The sequence below is a fragment of the Rhineura floridana genome, chromosome 1 (assembly GCF_030035675.1).
Source record: "Rhineura floridana isolate rRhiFlo1 chromosome 1, rRhiFlo1.hap2, whole genome shotgun sequence".
Classification (NCBI taxonomy): domain Eukaryota; kingdom Metazoa; phylum Chordata; class Lepidosauria; order Squamata; family Rhineuridae; genus Rhineura; species Rhineura floridana.
Genome location: NC_084480.1, coordinates 236,389,137 through 236,406,202, shown reverse-complemented (window position 1 = coordinate 236,406,202; position 17,066 = coordinate 236,389,137). Strand labels below are relative to the sequence as shown.

Here is a 17,066-nt window from a genome sequence, read left to right as displayed (position 1 = left end):
AAAGTTTGTGTTGTTTTTCTTTGGCAATAAGTGGTTGTCTCATTGGTTAAATTTGTTAATTTAAAGGGGAAGAGCAAAGATGGAGGGGTGTGGTTTAAGAAGGAAAGGATGGGGCTAAAGGGCCCTCTAGTATCCTATGTCCAGGGCCCCCAAGAAACCTGGAGCCAGCCCTGCTTGCTATGGAATATGCACTAACATACAACTCTGAGTTAAATCACAGGTGTACAGGTAGACCAACTAATTCTTTACTAGATCAGCTTGGATTAATGATGCTACAGTTCTTCTTTGTGAATTCTTAGGACAACTGGCTTACTCCTGCTTCCTAAATAGAAGCAAATTACTATAAAATGTTAAACACTTGTATATTTTTCAGCCAGCAGAAACTAATTCTCAGAAATGACTCTCCATCTACTACTCAGCAATTACGATTGCTGATAAGAGGTCAAGATCAGGACTGTTTTCAGGCAAGTCATGCAAAGTGATATCCGAAACTGTTTATATAATACTCATTCAAATATACTCAGTGTTTGCAAATGAGGCTCCTTTTTATTGAAAACTTCTAACTGGAATAGCCTTCAAATGGTGTCTTATAAGGCTGCTGTCTACACAATTATCTGGGAGTCTCTTTCAATTCAGTGGGACTTCTCAGTGCACGTAGAGATCAGATGAGTACAGTAAACATGATTTCAGACTTCAAATTTCTGACGCATAAATGTTTTGTTATGCCAATATCCCTTTTGCCGTAGCGCTTTGTTAATCAAAATGCTGGTTACTGCTAGTTTTGTTATACCAAACTAAGAATCTTGAATCTTTCTTTAACAGATTCTGCATTTCACAGAACAGTCTTTATAATGAGAAATATTCAGTGATTTCCAAAGCTACTTATTTGCTACAAAATAGACTAGGGGTAAGGAACCTGAGGCCCTCAGCCTAATTTAATGTGGATAGGGGGATCCCAGAAGTAGAGAAGGAGATGCAAAAAGTGGGAAGTCAAAATCGATGGAGCCATCAATTTAGACATTTGTGTATTTTTCTTGTAGTGTGATTTGTCTCTATGCATGGAAAGTAGTGTAAAATAGTAATGAATAAAAATCTGACTTCTTATCATGTCAGTATTTCCATGGAGTGACATGCCGTTTTGGTCATAGAACTATGGGAATGAATTATTTTAGTCTGAACAGTTCATTAAAAAAATAACTCTTCTGGATTAGTACCTCAACAGATTAACTTTCTGTAGTGTTTTTCTTGTGTATTTGTAGTTGAAACTTGGAGAATATATGTACAATAATTGTGAAATCAAGATCCGTCCCAAACGTGATTATAATGTGTATCTAACATTTACACCATCTCGATTAGCTTGCATGTTTGCAAAGCTTGAAATGAAACAGCTTGGTCTTCTGTCTCAACTAGGAATCAAGTTCACTGTAAGTTGTCTTTTACACTGATCCTGTAAGTAATTTTATAGGATATTTTCTAAATTGTATTCTTGTTTCTTTTTTGCAATAAGTCATTTAGAATCTTCACACTTTCTAAGCATGAGCCAGACAAGAAATTAATACTTCACCAATACATTGTTAGATTTTATTTTCTGAGCTCAAGTATCTAAGTTTGTTTTTGTGATATTAAGAATGGGGCACTCTCTCTCTGCTTTCCCCCTTCTTATACTTCTGATAATTTTCACTTCTTTTTCTGGGCTTTTCAGCATTTAAGCCAGGGATAGCCAACCTGGGGCCCTCCTGAACTCACATAATCCCTCTCATGATTGGCCATGCTGGCTGGGTCTGATGAGCATTATAGTCCAACACCCAGAGGGCAGGTCTAAACCACCTGTTGTGTCTAAAATGATAGAACTGATGGTTCCATGCTTCTCAGCATCTTTGGATTCATGCTTCAGTTTTTTGTGGATATTGCTAAGTTGCAATATCATTCATACTACACTGCTCCCTGAAGTGCTTGTTAAGAACCTAATTTTCCATATGAGGCCGGCCATCACTGCGGGTTAGCTCCACCTATCATGCGAAGGCAAGAATGTTTTTGAAGTCAAGACTAGGGGCGTCAAGCCCCTCCCACTCTCCAGTTCATTCTTGCCTTCGTACGAACAAGATTGAGATTTCAATAGCGTAGCTTTAGCTAAGTTTCTGTGTTGTTTTTTGTGGCTGTATTTGTCTGACAGGGTGTGGAGGTATTGTTACTTGTGTGTTTACCGAGTGTTTCCCTTCCCTCTGTCTTGTATCTAACGTTGTTTTTCATTCCTGGGGAATTCCCTTGGGGGGGGTTCTCCCTTGCCCGGGCCGTTGATTTCCCAGCCTTTCGCCCAACGGCCGTCAGAGAGACCGCGGCTGCGTTCTCTCTATTCCCAGCGGGAGCTTGCGGCTGCAGCTCCCGGCGTTACTCCCTCCAGTACCTGGCCATTTGAGTCGTTCCCGTCCCGGGTTCTGCCGCGGCTCCTCGCCTCACGGCAGTACCTTTTTTGGAGTATCTCCTTGAGAGCCTGTGGCTGCGGCTCTCTCTCTTTTTTGCGGCTTTTGTCTTCTTGAGCCTCGCTGCCTAGCATTTTCACGCCGCAACGGTCCCTGCAGACGGTGGCTGCGGCTGCTTCCCGCTCTGCTTTAGCGACTGTGGCTTTTTTGTGTTCTCTTTCCTAGCCGTTCCCTCTTTGTGTTTTGCGCCGCGACTTCGCTTATCGGCCCCGCGGCTGCAGCACGAGCTGCTCTACCTCAGTCCGCCATTGCCCCTTCGCCATTGTCCACCATTTTTGATTGTATTTTCCCGCGCCTGCCCCGGGCGCCATTTTGTTTGTCCTCTTTCCCTCTCCTGTACTAATAAATAGAGAGCTGCCAGGGTTACCTGTAAATGTGGGGCAGTTAGGAACCTGTAAACATACAAGGGTTCTTTTACCACGCGGCCACTGCTGCTGCTCCTTGCTACTATTTGATCTCTACAGCCTCTGTGGCTGTATCTCAAGGCGGTGACTGTGATCTACGCTGTCTGCAATCTGCTTCTGTGGCTGTCTAGGCTGTGACTGTGCTCTAAACTGCTTGACCTATATACTGCTGCGGCTGTGTGCTGAGACTATTGATATTGTGCACAATTGAACTGTACATTCTGCCCCACCTGTGGCCGTGTGCTGAGACTGTGATAATCTGCACAAGTTGAACTGTACATTCTGCCCCCTCTGTGGCCGTGTACCTGACTGCCTACACTATACCTCCTGCCTCACCTGTGACTGTTGAACTGTACATTCTGCCCCCTCTGTGGCCGTGTACCTGACTGCCTACACTATACCTCCTGCCTCACCTGTGACTGTTGAACTGTACATTCTGCCCCCTCTGTGGCCGTGTACCTGACTGCCTACACTATACCTCCTGCCTCACCTGTGACTGTTGAATTGTACATTCTGCCCCCTCTGTGGCCGTGTACCTGACTGCCTACACTATACCTCCTGCCTCACCTGTGACTGTTGAACTGTACATTCTGCCCCCTCTGTGGCCGTGTACCTGACTGCCTACACTATACCTCCTGCCTCACCTGTGACTGTTGAACTGTACATTCTGCCCCCTCTGTGGCCGTGTACCTGACGGCCTACACTATACCTTCTGCCTCATCTGTGACCATGTGCTGAGACTGTGATATGCTGCACCTGTTGAACCATACATTCTGCCCCATCTGTGGCCGTGTACTTGACTGCCAGCACAGTACATTCTGCCCCCTCTGTATCCGTGTACTTAGCCATCTGCCAGTACATTCTACCCCCTCTGTGGTCGTGTGCTGTGCCTGTTTGGGTCTCTACATCCTGCCCCCGCTGTGGCCGTGTACTGCACCCATAGTGAATATAAGATGGCGGAACAACCAGACATGTCTGACAGCCAAGCCGCAACCGTCTAAGGCAGCTAAGACTAAACATGTCAAAGCACTGGCTAAGACTAAACATCTCTCCAGCCACAGCAAACCCAAGCGTCCACACTATGCTTCTGTTCCGAACCCCACCATGGCAGTCCAGACACAGCTAACGGATATATTTCATTCCCCCGCTGCCTCTTCTGACGAGGAGGACTTTGCTGGCTTTCCTACTCAGCCAGCCTCCTCCCGTGTTGCCGCCCAGGGCTTATCCTCCGACTCAGCCCACTGAGCCTCCTACTCAGGCACAACCATCTGCTTCAACGGGGCTGCATCTGTCTCCTGATTTTCTTTCACAACTTCAGGGCATGCTGTCATTTTTCACTCAAATGCAGTCACCACCATACCTCACCGCACTATGGACCAACATGTATGCCATGAGGCAACTCCTTCCTGCTCCCCAAATCCTTTTGACGTAGCTAGAGGCAGATGTATTGATGACGCTTCGTATGGGGAGGAGTCAACCTTTGCTGATCATGCTGAAGGAGACGAATGGAGTGACTATTCGGAACATGAGGAGGATACATCGTATCGCTTGTTTAATACCTCAGATTATCAACCTCTAGCACGCAGGGTAGTTAACACCCTTGGTCTCCAAGCTGCGCCCCCACCAACTACCGCTCCAGCTATTAAAGCAGCCAGAGTTCTCAAATCCCCTGCACCAACTGAGCATTACATCCCGGTGCCGGATCCCATCGCTAAACTGACCACCGAAGAATGGTCTCATCCATTCCAAACTCGCCGCTTCAAGAACCTGGCCGACAAACTCTACTCCCTAGCTCCTGATTTTACCACCAAGCTGGCTGTCCCCGGCATAGACGAGCCGATCGCTAGCCTAGTTTCGCGATCTCTTTTGCCTAGGGAAGGAGAATCCCAACTAAAGGATGCTACTGGGCGAGGATTGGACTTCGCCCTCCGCAAAAATCATGAGGCCACTGCTTTCTCCATGCGAGCCTCCGCATCAGCTTCCATCTTCTCCAGGGCAGCAATGATGTGGCTGGATGATCTGCTAGAGGACCCTACCCCTGATCCTGTTTCTCTCAGAAGATCATTGATTAAGTTGCGCAAGGCAGCAGCGTTTGTGGCTGATGCCACCTTAGATGCCACTCAACTAGGGGCACAAGCCATGACGGCTCAGATAGTCGCTCGACGGACCCTCTGGCTTCGCCACTGGCAAGCTGACTCTACAGCCAGAGTGAATCTTTCTAGAGCTTCTTACGCGGGATCTTTGCTCTTCGGCAAGGAAGCTCTAAAGGCAGTGCTGGATGATGCCAAAGACTCTCACAAACCGGTTTTGGCCACTGTCAAGAACATCAATCATAGGCCTTTCAGGCGATTTCCCCCCTTCCGCACTAACCAGCCCTTTCGAGGAACGCGGCCAGGAGGACGAGGCCACGACTTCCGATCCTATGACTCCAATTCCTTCAGGGAAACCTGGAACCGACGTTTCCAGGGCAGAGGTCAGTACCTGTCAGGCCCAGGATGCGACTCAGGAACCAGACCAGAGGTTGTAGTTAATTCGTGTTTTATTAGAGTAATGTCCAACAAAGACTGCGCTTTCTCATGAAGCAATACAGGGATACAGGTCCTGCGACATTGGGAGAAAGTTGACAGAGCAAGGGGCTGCTTCCCGCCTGTTCTTTAAGAAGGGGCTAAACGGGCGCGCAACCTTTCGCTCCTCCTTAACTCCCCCTCAGGTACTGCCCGCCTTTCCCCCTTCTCTCCTGTCTTTTCAACCGTCTGCGTGTGCGTGGTGAGGGGGGAGGCATCACCTCCTCCTCTTCTGAAGTTTCCGATTCCCCTATGGGTGATAAAGGAGGGGCTGAGGGTAAACCATCTCTCCGCCTTTCTGCTGTGATCAGCCCTCCCTCTTGCTCTGAGCTGCGGAGAAGGGAGGGCCTGGGAATGTCTGGGGGGGATTCTAAAACTTGAAGGCTCTCAGGCTCCCCGTTGCTAGGCGACCCTATCTCTGGCATGTCCTCTGTTTCGGCTTCGCTCCACAGAGGGTAAGTTCCTCCCTCCTCCCTCTGCCAGCCATTTGAATCCTCTTCTGACAACCCCCCAGGAGCCCAGCTCATCCTCCCGACACCATCCCCCTTCTCAAGCTGTGCCCCCCTCCCCCTGTCTGGCTTGGGGCGGTGAGGAAAACGTTGATGGAAAAGTTTTACTAACTCTGGAGCATGCACATCATCTGCATTTTCCCATGATCTGTCAGCCACTCCATAGCCCTTCCAGTGAATCAAATACTGCAGCTTGTGGCGTCTGATCCTGGAATCCAAGATTTCCTCAACTTCAAACTCAAGCTGCTCATTTATCAGGAGTGGGGACCGAGGAGGCTCCTCCGGCCGCAGCTCACTGGGAGGGGCAGCTTTCGTCAAGAGGGATCGATGAAACACAGGATGTATTTTAAACGTGTCAGGTAGCTTCAGCCGGTACGCCACGGGATTGATTTGAGTTTCTATTTCAAAAGGACCCACCCTTTTGTCTTGTAATTTTCTACATTTGCCCGGCATCTGGAGGAAACGGGTGGACAGCCATACCTGGTCTCCTGGTTGAAGGGGGGGGCCCTCCTTCCTGTGCAGGTCAGCAACTCGCTTGTACTCTGTTTTGGCTTCGTTTAACTGCTGTTTCAGTGTTTGTTGCACCACTTGCAATTCTTTTAGGAAGTCCTCAGCTGCCGGTACCAGCATTCCTTCTGAGCTGCTTGGAAAGACTTTAGGATGGAATCCATAATTCGCGAAGAATGGGGTTTGTTGAGTGCTGGAGTGCAGAGAATTGTTGTAGGCGAACTCTGCAAAATGCAAATATGATACGCAGTCAGTCTGTTGATAGGACACATAACTTCTTAAATATCTTTCCAAAACGGCGTTCAAGCATTCCGTTTGCCCATCTGTCTGGGGGTGATAGGCGGAGGAGAGTTTTAATACCGTCTGCAACTGTTTCCACATTGCTCTCCAAAATTTGTCTGTGAACTGAGTTCCTCGGTCTGAGACTACACTGTTTGGCAACCCATGCAGTCGGTAGACTTCTTTGATGAATAACTTGGCCGTTTCCTTAGCCTCTAAGGCCCCTGCACAAGGGAGGAAATGCGCCATTTTGGTGAGTAGATCTACCACGACTAAAACGGCTGTCATTCCTTGGGATTTGGGTAGATCAGTTATAAAATCCATGGAGAGATCCTTCCAGGGTTCATGTGGGACAGGTAGCGGTTGTAACAGTCCTGCTGGTTTTCCTGTTTGTGTTTTTGTCCGCAGACAGACAGAACAGGACTTTACATAGCTTTCAATATCCCTACGCATTTTAGGCCACCAGAAGTCTTTGGCCATGTTCTGAATGGTCTTGTAAATCCCAAAGTGTCCCGCTGTGATGGAATCATGGCACTGGTGTAGGATTCTGAGCCTTAATTCTCCTTCTGGCACATATCTGGCTGTTTTGAACCATAACAGTCCATTCCTCCAGTGAAAGGTTACTTCTGAGTCTTGACTTTGTCCCGTCTCCTGCCCATATTTTAGTACGTCTGCATCTTCTTGTTGTGCCTTTTTGAGTTCCTCTTCCCACGAAGACTGGCATGATCCCAACATTAATTTATCTGGCGGGATCACGTACTGAGGCTGGTCCTCGGATTCACTTTCTTTGTACTGTGGCTGTCTGGATAAGGCATCAGCTCCCTGGTTTTTGGCTTGGGCTTGGTAAGTTTTCTTGAAGTTAAACCTGGTGAAGAACTGGGACCATCTTATTTGTCTCTGGATCAGCTTTCTGGCAGTTTGGAGGCTTTCCAGGTTCTTGTGGTCGGAGCGCACTTCGATCTGATGAGGGGCCCCCTCTAGGTATTGTCTCCGGTTTTCAAAAGAGTCCTTGATGGCCAGCAGCTCCTTCTCCCAAACTGTGTAATTCTTCTCTGCAGGCTTTAACTTCCTAGAGAAGTACGCACAGGGGTGCAGCTCCTTTCCTTCTCGGTCTAATTGCAGAAGGACCTCCCCGATAGCAAAATCTGAAGCATCTGCTTCCACGATGAAAGGGCGGGTCGGGTCAGCAAAGTGCAGAATGGGCTCGGAAGCGAACCTTCTCTTCAGCTCCTCAAAGGCCTGGGTGGCATTCTCTGTCCATTGAAACTTCTTCTTTCCCCTTAAACAGTCAGTCAGAGGAGCTGTCAATTTGGAAAACCCTGGAATGAACTTTCTGTAATAATTGGCAAACCCCAAAAACCGTTGTACATCCTTTTTGGTGACAGGTTGGCCCCAGTCCAATATACAGCTTACTTTCCCTGGGTCCATCTCCACGCCTTCCGCTGAGATTTGATATCCAAGGAAGTCTAGAGACTTGAGGTCAAATCCACATTTCTCTAATTTAGCATACAGGTGATTTTCTCTCAGTCTCTGCAACACCGTCTTCACATGCTGGTCGTGGTCTTCCTGGTTCTTTGAGAACACCAGGATATCATCTAAGTAACAGATTACGTATGTGTCCAACAAGTCTCTAAACACGTCGTTCATGAATTTTTGAAAAATTCCTGGACTTCCACAAAGTCCGAATGGCATGACCAGGTATTCATACTGTCCGTAAGCGGTCAAGAACCCTGTTTTCCATTCATCTCCCTGCTTCATCCTGATCAGATTGTACGCTCCTCTCAAATCCAACTTCGTGAAGATTTTTGCAGAGCGCAGTCGGTCCAACAACTCTGAGATCAGGGGCAGCGGGTAGCTGTTGGGGATGGTGATCTGATTCAATGCGCGATAGTCGTTACAGGGTCTGAGTTCCCCCCCTTCTTTTTCACAAACAATAGTGGCGCTCCAGCAGGGGATTGTGAGGGGTGTATGAATCCTCGTCTCAGGTTTTTATCCAGGAATTCCTTCAGGGCCTCCCTCTCAATCTCTGTGAGAGAGTAGATTCTCCCTGATGGAATGCTGGCTCCTGGCACTAGATCAATCGCACAGTCGTAAGGGCGGTGGGGGGGTAAAGTCTCTGCCTCCTTTTCATCAAACACATCTTTGAATTCTTCATACTTTGGCGGCAGGGTCACTTGCTCGATCTCTTGCACTGCCCCCGCTAAGGTGTTCTTGATTCCTTCAGGTTGACAGTTCTCCTGGCAATACTGTGAGGTGAACCACACCACCGCCTCCTTCCAACTTATTGCGGGTTCATGCTTTGCTAGCCAGGGCATTCCCAGAATCACCTCAAAGTTTGAGAGATCTGACACGTATAGCGAAATGAACTCTTCGTGCCCGGGGATTTGAAGTTTCACTTCCTCCGTGGCTTGTGTCACCCCTCCTGACTTCAGGGGTCTCCCATCGATAGTCTCCACAGCTAGGGGAACGTTCAGTTTCCACCGGGAAATTCCATGACGCTTGACTAACTTTACATCAATAAAATTTGTGGAGGCTCCACTGTCAATTAAGGCAGTGGAATTAAACACCACTCCTCTGGAAGTTGTAATCCAAATAGGCAAGACCAACACCCCCTTTGAGGGAGGTTGGATTGTTGGGGGGCCTTTATACAACGCTGCCCCCAGTCCACCGGCCTGCACGTGGACTGGGTGTTCTAGTTTCCCGACGGCTCAGCTTTCCCCCCTTTTAGTCCACAGTCTCTGGCCACGTGGCCCGGCTTTGAACAATAAAAGCATAAACGTTCTCGGCAGCGTCTTTCCTTTTCTTCTTCCGACAGTCTTGGCCTAGCCCCTCCCTGTCCCTCAGCTGCATTACCTGCCATTCCTGCAGAGGGAAGGGTCTTGCTGCAAGATGCCGAGGCTGAGTATCTCGGGACCTCCTGCTTCCTTTCCAGGCGCCTTCCTTCCATCCGGTGATCTATCTGTAGGCATAGCCGGATGAGCCCTGGTAGGTCAGCGGGGGGGGAGGTCCTGGCCAACTCATCCAGGATTTCAGCATTTAATCCACTCCGGTACATAAACATCAGGGCGGCGTCATTGTAACCAGTTTCCTGGGACAGAATTTTAAAAGCGTTAGTGTACTCGGAAACAGTCCCTTTAGCTTGCTTCAGAGCGCCTAGTTGCCACGCTACTGTTTCAGCTCTTTGCGGGTCTTGGAACATCTCGGTCATCTCCTGTATAAATCCTCTGTACCTTCTGAAGACAGTATCTTTTCTCACGAGATACGGAGTCACCCATTTTGCAGCTTCTCCCTCCAGGAGGCTAATAACGAAGGCCACTTTAGCCCCATCGTCTGGAAACTCCATGTGCCTGACATCCAGATATAACTCACATTGAGCCACGAAAGTTGCCAACTGATCACTTTGTCCCACGTATTTTGGGGGCAATCCAATGGGAACCTTTACTGCGGCAGCTGGAGGGGCTGTTTGCATCTGGTCTATCGTGGCCTTCAAGGTTTGATTATCCGTCTTCAGCGCCTTGACTGCTGCTAGCAGGGCTTGGACATCCGTCTGCAATTCAGCTACCTTAGTCCTCAAGAGTTTCACTTCTTCCGTCTCAGAAGTGGGGTTCGTCCCCCCCGCTGCTCCCTTTGACATCTTGTCTCAGTCAAGTGAAGAGAGCGTTGAGGGTGATTGAGGTGGCTCTGTCAAGCTGTCAGGCCCAGGATGCGACTCAGGAACCAGACCAGAGGTTGTAGTTAATTCGTGTTTTATTAGAGTAATGTCCAAACAAAGAGTGCGCTTTCTCATGAAGCAATACAGGGATACAGGTCCTGCGACATTGGGAGAAAGTTGACAGAGCAAGGGGCTGCTTCCCACCTGTTCTTTAAGAAGGGGCTAAACGGGCGCGCAACCTTTCGCTCCTCCTTAACTCCCCCTCAGGTACTGCCCGCCTTCCCCCCTTTCTCTCCTGTCTTTTCAACCGTCTGCGTGTGCGTGGTGAGGGGGGAGGCATCACCTCCTCCTCTTCTGAAGTGTCCGATTCCCCTATGGGTGATAAAGGAGGGGCTGAGGGTAAACCATCTCCCCGCCTTTCTGCTGTGATCAGCCCTCCCTCTTGCTCTGAGCTGCGGAGAAGGGAGGGCCTGGGAATGTCTGGGGGGGATTCTAAAACTTCAAGGCTCTCAGGCTCCCTGTTGCTAGGCGACCCTATCTCTGGCATGTCCTCTGTTTCAGCTTCGCTCCACAGAGGGTAAGTTCCTCCCTCCTCCCTCTGCCAGCCATTTGAATCCTCTTCTGACAACCCCCCAGGAGCCCAGCTCATCCTCCCGACAGTACCAAGGGCGCAGAGGCACTTCATCGTCCTCATATAGGGGAGGGTCTCGCCAGCGCAAACAGTATTAACGCACTTCCGGTTGGTGGCAGACTACTTATGTTTGGAGACCAGTGGCTGCGTCTGACTAAGGTCGCCTGGATCAGGGACCTTTTCTGTTCTGGCTATGCAATAGAGTTTTGGGCAACTCCACCAGACAAATTCCATCTGTCCCCTTGCCCCAGGGCGCCGGCCAGGCACAGCATCATGCAGACAGTTATACATCACCTCTTGGACATAGCGGCGATAGAGCCAGTTCCTACAACAGAGAGGTCGGAAGGGGTATACTCCCTCCTATTTGCTGTGCCCAAACGAGATTTGTCATGGAGGGCGGTACTGGACCTCAAGTTTCTCAACCGTTTTGTAACATACCGCAGATTCAAAATGGAATCCCTCCACTCCATTACTGAAAGCCTGCAAGAAGGAGACTTCCTGGTCTCTATCGACCTAAAGGAAGCGTATCTCCGTGTCCCCATTTGCATAGCCCACAAAAAGTTCCTTCGGTTTGCCTTTGGCCCCCAGCATTTTCAATATAGAGCGATGCCGTTCGGCCTCTCCTCTGCTCCGCAAGTATTTACAAAAGTGCTTCTCACCTTAGTGGCTTACCTCCGGATTCAAGGGGTCCATCTCTACCCATATCTGGACGATATTTTAATACGGGCAAGCTCTGAGGAGCTGGCTCATCGTCATTTAACGTTCACCCTCAATGTTTTGCAGGCCTACGGCTGGCTTGTCAACTTCGACAAAAGCCATCTTCAACCGACCCAATGCCTACTACATCTAGGGGCAATGTTGGACACCCTGCAGGTGATGGTGTTTCTATCTCCAGATCACATAACTGCCATCACAAACATCGCGAGGTCTTTGATGCAACAAACAACCGCAGACGTCATGCTTCTAGCCAGGGCACTCGGAATGTTCATCTCTACCATCCATATTGTGCCATGGGCTTGAGCCCACTCTCGCCACCTTCAGTGGGCTTTGTTGCCTTTTCAACAAGACATTGCCAACTCCAATCATCGCACAGTTCCTCTGAGCCCCACACTGCACCTTTCATTCCGCTGGTGGACGAGGGTCCAACATCTTTCCAGAGGCACTCCATTCAGAGAACCTCGCAGGACTGTTGTCACCACGGATGCCAGTCTCATCGGCTGGGGAGCACACTGCAACTCCCAGTACGTTCAGGGAGTTTGGTCCACAGCAGAGCAGACTCAGAACATCAATTGGCTGGAGCTCAAGGTGGTCCACTTAGCTCTAATTCATTTTCAGTCTCTGTTCCCTTTGGACCATGTCCTCATTCGAACGGACAACACGTGTGTAAAATCACATTTGAACAGACAGGGGGCACCAGGTCCCGTCCTCTGCAGGACCTAGCTTCCCTCATCTTCGTCTGGGCAGAACAACATCTACAATCCCTGAAAGCAGAGCATCTCAGAGGGATTTGGAATGTGACAGCGGACTGGCTCAGCAGACAACAGATCATTCCAGGAGAATGGAAACTTCATCCGACCATATTCCAGCGTCTCCAGCGTCGGTTCGGCGTCTTCTCGATCGACCTGTTTGCATCCAGTCGCAATTACCACCTTCCCAGGTACTTTGCCAGATACCTAGACACAGCAGCGGAAGCAGTGGATGCTCTGTCCATACCGTGGCCAGACGGTCTTTTGTACGCCTTTCCTCCCATACTGCTGTTAGCCAAAACACTGCAGAAGGCGCAGTTGGTTCTGATAGCACCATATTGGCCACGCCGACCGTGGTTCTCGGATCTTCTTGCAATGTCGGTGATGGATCCCTGGACACTTCCAGTCAGGCCAGATCTTCTATTCCAGGGTCCAGTATGGCATCAGGACCCCACTTGGCTCAATCTAACAGCGTGGCGTTTGAACGGGGACATTTGAGGTCAGCGGGCCTGTCTGATGCTGTTATTGATATTATCTTAGCCTTGAGACGACCATCTACCACCCGTATTTATCAACATACTTAGGTGGCTTTCTCCAGGTGGTGCCAGTCTCACCACTGCGATCCATCCCAGGCCACTATGCATCAGGTGCTACAATATCTCCATAGCGGCTTTATGATGGGACTTCGACCCAACACTCTACGTCGACATGCGTCCACTCTGTCGTCCATTCTCTCAGTGTCCTCCACTGGTGCCCCTATTTCCTCGCATCCGTTCATTAAACGTTTCCTCAGAGGCACTGCTTTACGTTCACCGGCCGTAGTTCACCGTTTTCCCTCATGGAGTCTGTCCAAGGTTCTCCAAGCTTTACAACGCCTTCCGTTTGAGCCCCTCAGGACTGTGCCTTTACATTTGTTGTTATTCAAGGTCCTGTTCCTGATCACGATCACTTCTGCGAGACGAGTTTCGGAACTGGGCGCATTGTCTTCTGCCCGCCATCTTTGTATCTTGCACAAGGACTCTGTTGTGCTGAAAACTGATCCTTCCTTCCGTCCTAAGGTCAATTCAGTTTTCCATTGCAATCAGGACATTGTACTCCCTTCATTTTGCCCGAACCCTGCTCATCCTCTAGAGAAGGCTTGGCATTCGTTGGATGTTCGGAGGGCTCTCAAGACCTACCTGTCTAGGACCCAAGAGATTTGACGAATGGAGTCTCTGTTTGTATCCTTTCATCCAAGGTCTATGGGGCGTAAAGTAGCCAATTCTACTTTATCTCGCTGGTTAAGGGCATGTATTACCTTAGCATATGAGTCCCTTCAACTCCCAGTTCCACCTAGGATAACAGCTCATTCAACTAGGTCAGCGGCCACTACGGCTGCCTTTGCTACCAACGCTCTTGTTGCTGATATTTGCAGAGCTGCTGTTTGGTCTACTCCACACTCGTTTATAAGGCATTATAAAATAGATCGTTATGCCTTTGCCGATGCCTCTTTTGGCAGACGAGTGTTGCAACAGGTTCTTAATGATGATTAGGATGTGGGTGGTCCCTCCCTCTTATGGGCTGCTTTGGTACATCCCACAGTGATGGCCGGCCTCATATGGAAAATGGACCATTGGTCTCACCTGAAAGGTGATTTTCATATGAGGACAGCCATCACGACCCTCCCAGTTGGAGGATGTATTGATATTTTACTAAGATGTTATATATTACTGTTACGCTATTGTATTTAAAGTTACTAGTGAAGTCAAGACTACTAGTTCTGTTATATCGCTATGTTAGAGTCATGTTATTATGCATGTTATTTTCCTGCTGGCAGGCCTGTTGGCCCTGTTCTTGTATTTTTAGATTTTTCTCTATAGACTCGCTGCGAATGAACTGGAGAGTGGAAGGGGCTTGACGCCCCTAGTCTTGACTTCATAAACATTCTTGCCTTCGCACGATAGGTGGAGCTAACCCGCAGTGATGGCCGTCCTCATATGAAAATCACCTTTCAGGTGAGACCAATGGTCCATTTTAATAATTAAGATACCTAGCACAATCTAGGATATCTAGAGCTATTATCTAGAATTATATTTTGTTACTTCGGAAGTCTCAAGATACATTCAGGATTTCTATTTGTCAACTGAAATATTTCTGTTTTCCAGTGGGTACCAGGACATCCTCAAATGGGTGTTGTCTTCCTCTCCTGTTGCTTGAGGCAGGAGAGAGTTAACACTCCAAAGGGCTTTCACCTTAGCCCGTCCCATGGAGTTTCAGTTCTTTTTCCTGTCTGACTTGAGCAGTATAGTTTTTGCCTTGATCTTCAGTCTTGCTGGCTTATATCCTCATTTAGAATCCCAAATCTTTCCCTATTGTTTTTGATTTGTTGTGTCTGAATTCCTTTCTAAGTGGTTTGTGATTGAATGTTGTTTACAGTTTTTTCCAGTTGAATTGTGTACATGTCTGAGTGACTGTTAAGTTTTCTATTCCCTGATATATGCTTTCAATACTCTCTGTATAGATTTTTGCATAATTAGGAATTTTGATCATAGATTCCATTTACTTTTGAACCAGTTATCATATTGGATTTGAGATGTAATGCAGGGCTGGCTAACCTTTTTTTTGTTACATGTGCTATTGGCTACATTTGCTATTGGTTAACCCTCTAAAGCCTGTATGTCGGTGGGTGTGGCCAAAGCAAAAGTGGGTATGACCACCAACATTCATTGTCTGTCTGTGTGTCTCCGTCTCACTCACTCTCTCTCTCACACACACACACACTCTCGCTCTCTCCCGGGCACCAGGACACCCCCAAGTGGGTTATCATCTTCCTATTCCTTGAGGCAGGAAAGAGTTTACACTTCAAAGGACTGTCACCTCAGCCCCTCCCACAGAGTGTTAGTTTGTTTTCCTGCCTCCCTTGAGCAGTACTTCTATTTTTGCCTTGGTCTACAGTCTGGCTGGCTTATATCCTTATTTAAAACCACAAAGCTTTCTCTACTGTTTTATATCTTCTGTGTATGAATGTCTTTCTGAGTAGCTTGCTCTTTAATGTCATTCACAGATATTTCCTAATGAATTTGTGTCCTTGTCTGAGTGACTGTTAAGTGTCCGTTGTGTCCATTGTTCAGTTAACTTTATTGTTAAATTAATTGCCCTAAAAATTTGATTCCCTATATTACATTGATAATTAGCGGAGGTGTTAAAATTAATTCCGTTTTATAAAACAAAAACAAAACCCCGCTAATGGTGAAATGCCTAAGGATTATGCTAAAGGTTCATCTGAGCACTCTAAAAAATTAAAATCAGTACAGAAAGTGACAAGAGTGGTTGACGCAGTAGTGCCTGAAGCCTACTTAAAGAACAAAATGCTGGTTAAAAAGACAAGCTGCGGCAGCACACACAGAGGTGGCTGCCATTTTGGGCAACAGAAAACAGCCTCACAGACAGTGCATGTTAACTCTTGCACAGAGAGAGGCCAGTAACATCCATAAAAGCGTTACAAACCCTGCAAGCGATGCGGTAGCAGAGCAGACAGGAAGGAAACCCAAACTAAGGAGAAAAATAAGATTGCTTTTTTACCAACAACATTATTAGAGCGCAAAAGAGCAGTTTATGTGGGAGAGCAAAGCCAGCAGCGGGTGGCAACAAATGATGAAATGCTCTCTTGAGGAGGAAAAGGCTCCAGATCCAGTGGTCCTTTTCTGTTCAGATTCAGAGGAAGAATTCACTGGGTTTAATACACAGCAGCCTGAATTTTCACAGAGCAGTTTACATACTGTGCCTTTGTGTAATGCTGCCACCTGTGGTCAAAACCAGCAGCAACAGCATACAGATTCAGCATAGACATATGAACAGCAGCAATAGCATAAAGATTCAGCATGTGGTCTCTGTTGCCGCATCCTGTCCCAATCGGGAATTTCAGCAGGTGGAACCTTTTCATTTAAGTCCTGCTGCATTAAATCATATTAGAAAAGCTCTGAAGGAGGACATTTTTGCAGAGCTGGCTGCATTTTGTCAGTCTTTTCAAGTAGCTCCTGCACAAGTACAGCAAGTTTCACAACCACGCCCTGCAACAGTGAATCGTCAATTACTTTTGAATATATTGAAGCGCAGTGCTTATTTGAATCAGGCAGATAATGCCATTAATGAGCAACAGGGTCTACAGAGAACAGATGCAAATGACTCACCAGACCCGTATGATGGTTTCAGAAGTAGAGCACGGAGGCTGATGGCACACAGGTCTGACAGACAAACCACTGATGTGCAACAGTTTGTGTATGTTTCAGTTCTTGCTCTGGAGGAGGATACAGAGAAATGGAGTGATGGTTCACAGGTGGATGAGCAGCCTTCCTAGATGTTTCCATAATGCTCACTACATGCCTTTACTAAGCAAGGCAATGGCAACATACACGGCGTGGGACCGCAGTATCTTGTGGAACACCTCTCCCGCTATGAACCGACCCGGTCACTTCGCTCAGCATCTAAGGCCCTCCTCCGGGTACCAACCCATCAGGAAGCCCGGAGGACAGTTACTCGATCTAGGGCCTTTTCTGTAGTGGCCCCCGAACTGTGGAACAGCCTCCCCGAAGAAG

The 17,066-nt window shown here is 48.1% G+C and overlaps 1 protein-coding gene across 1 annotated transcript in view; it reads left to right on the top strand.

Moving 5' to 3' along the window:
* The window catches only part of CEP192 (centrosomal protein 192), a 166,290-nt gene that overhangs the window by 95,043 nt on the left and 54,181 nt on the right, over positions 1-17,066 (top strand). Inside the window, exons 31-32 of the mRNA XM_061594728.1 lie at positions 374-464; positions 1,260-1,424. Coding sequence (XP_061450712.1) covers positions 374-464; positions 1,260-1,424 — 256 coding nt within the window. The remainder of the gene's footprint in view (positions 1-373; positions 465-1,259; positions 1,425-17,066) is intronic.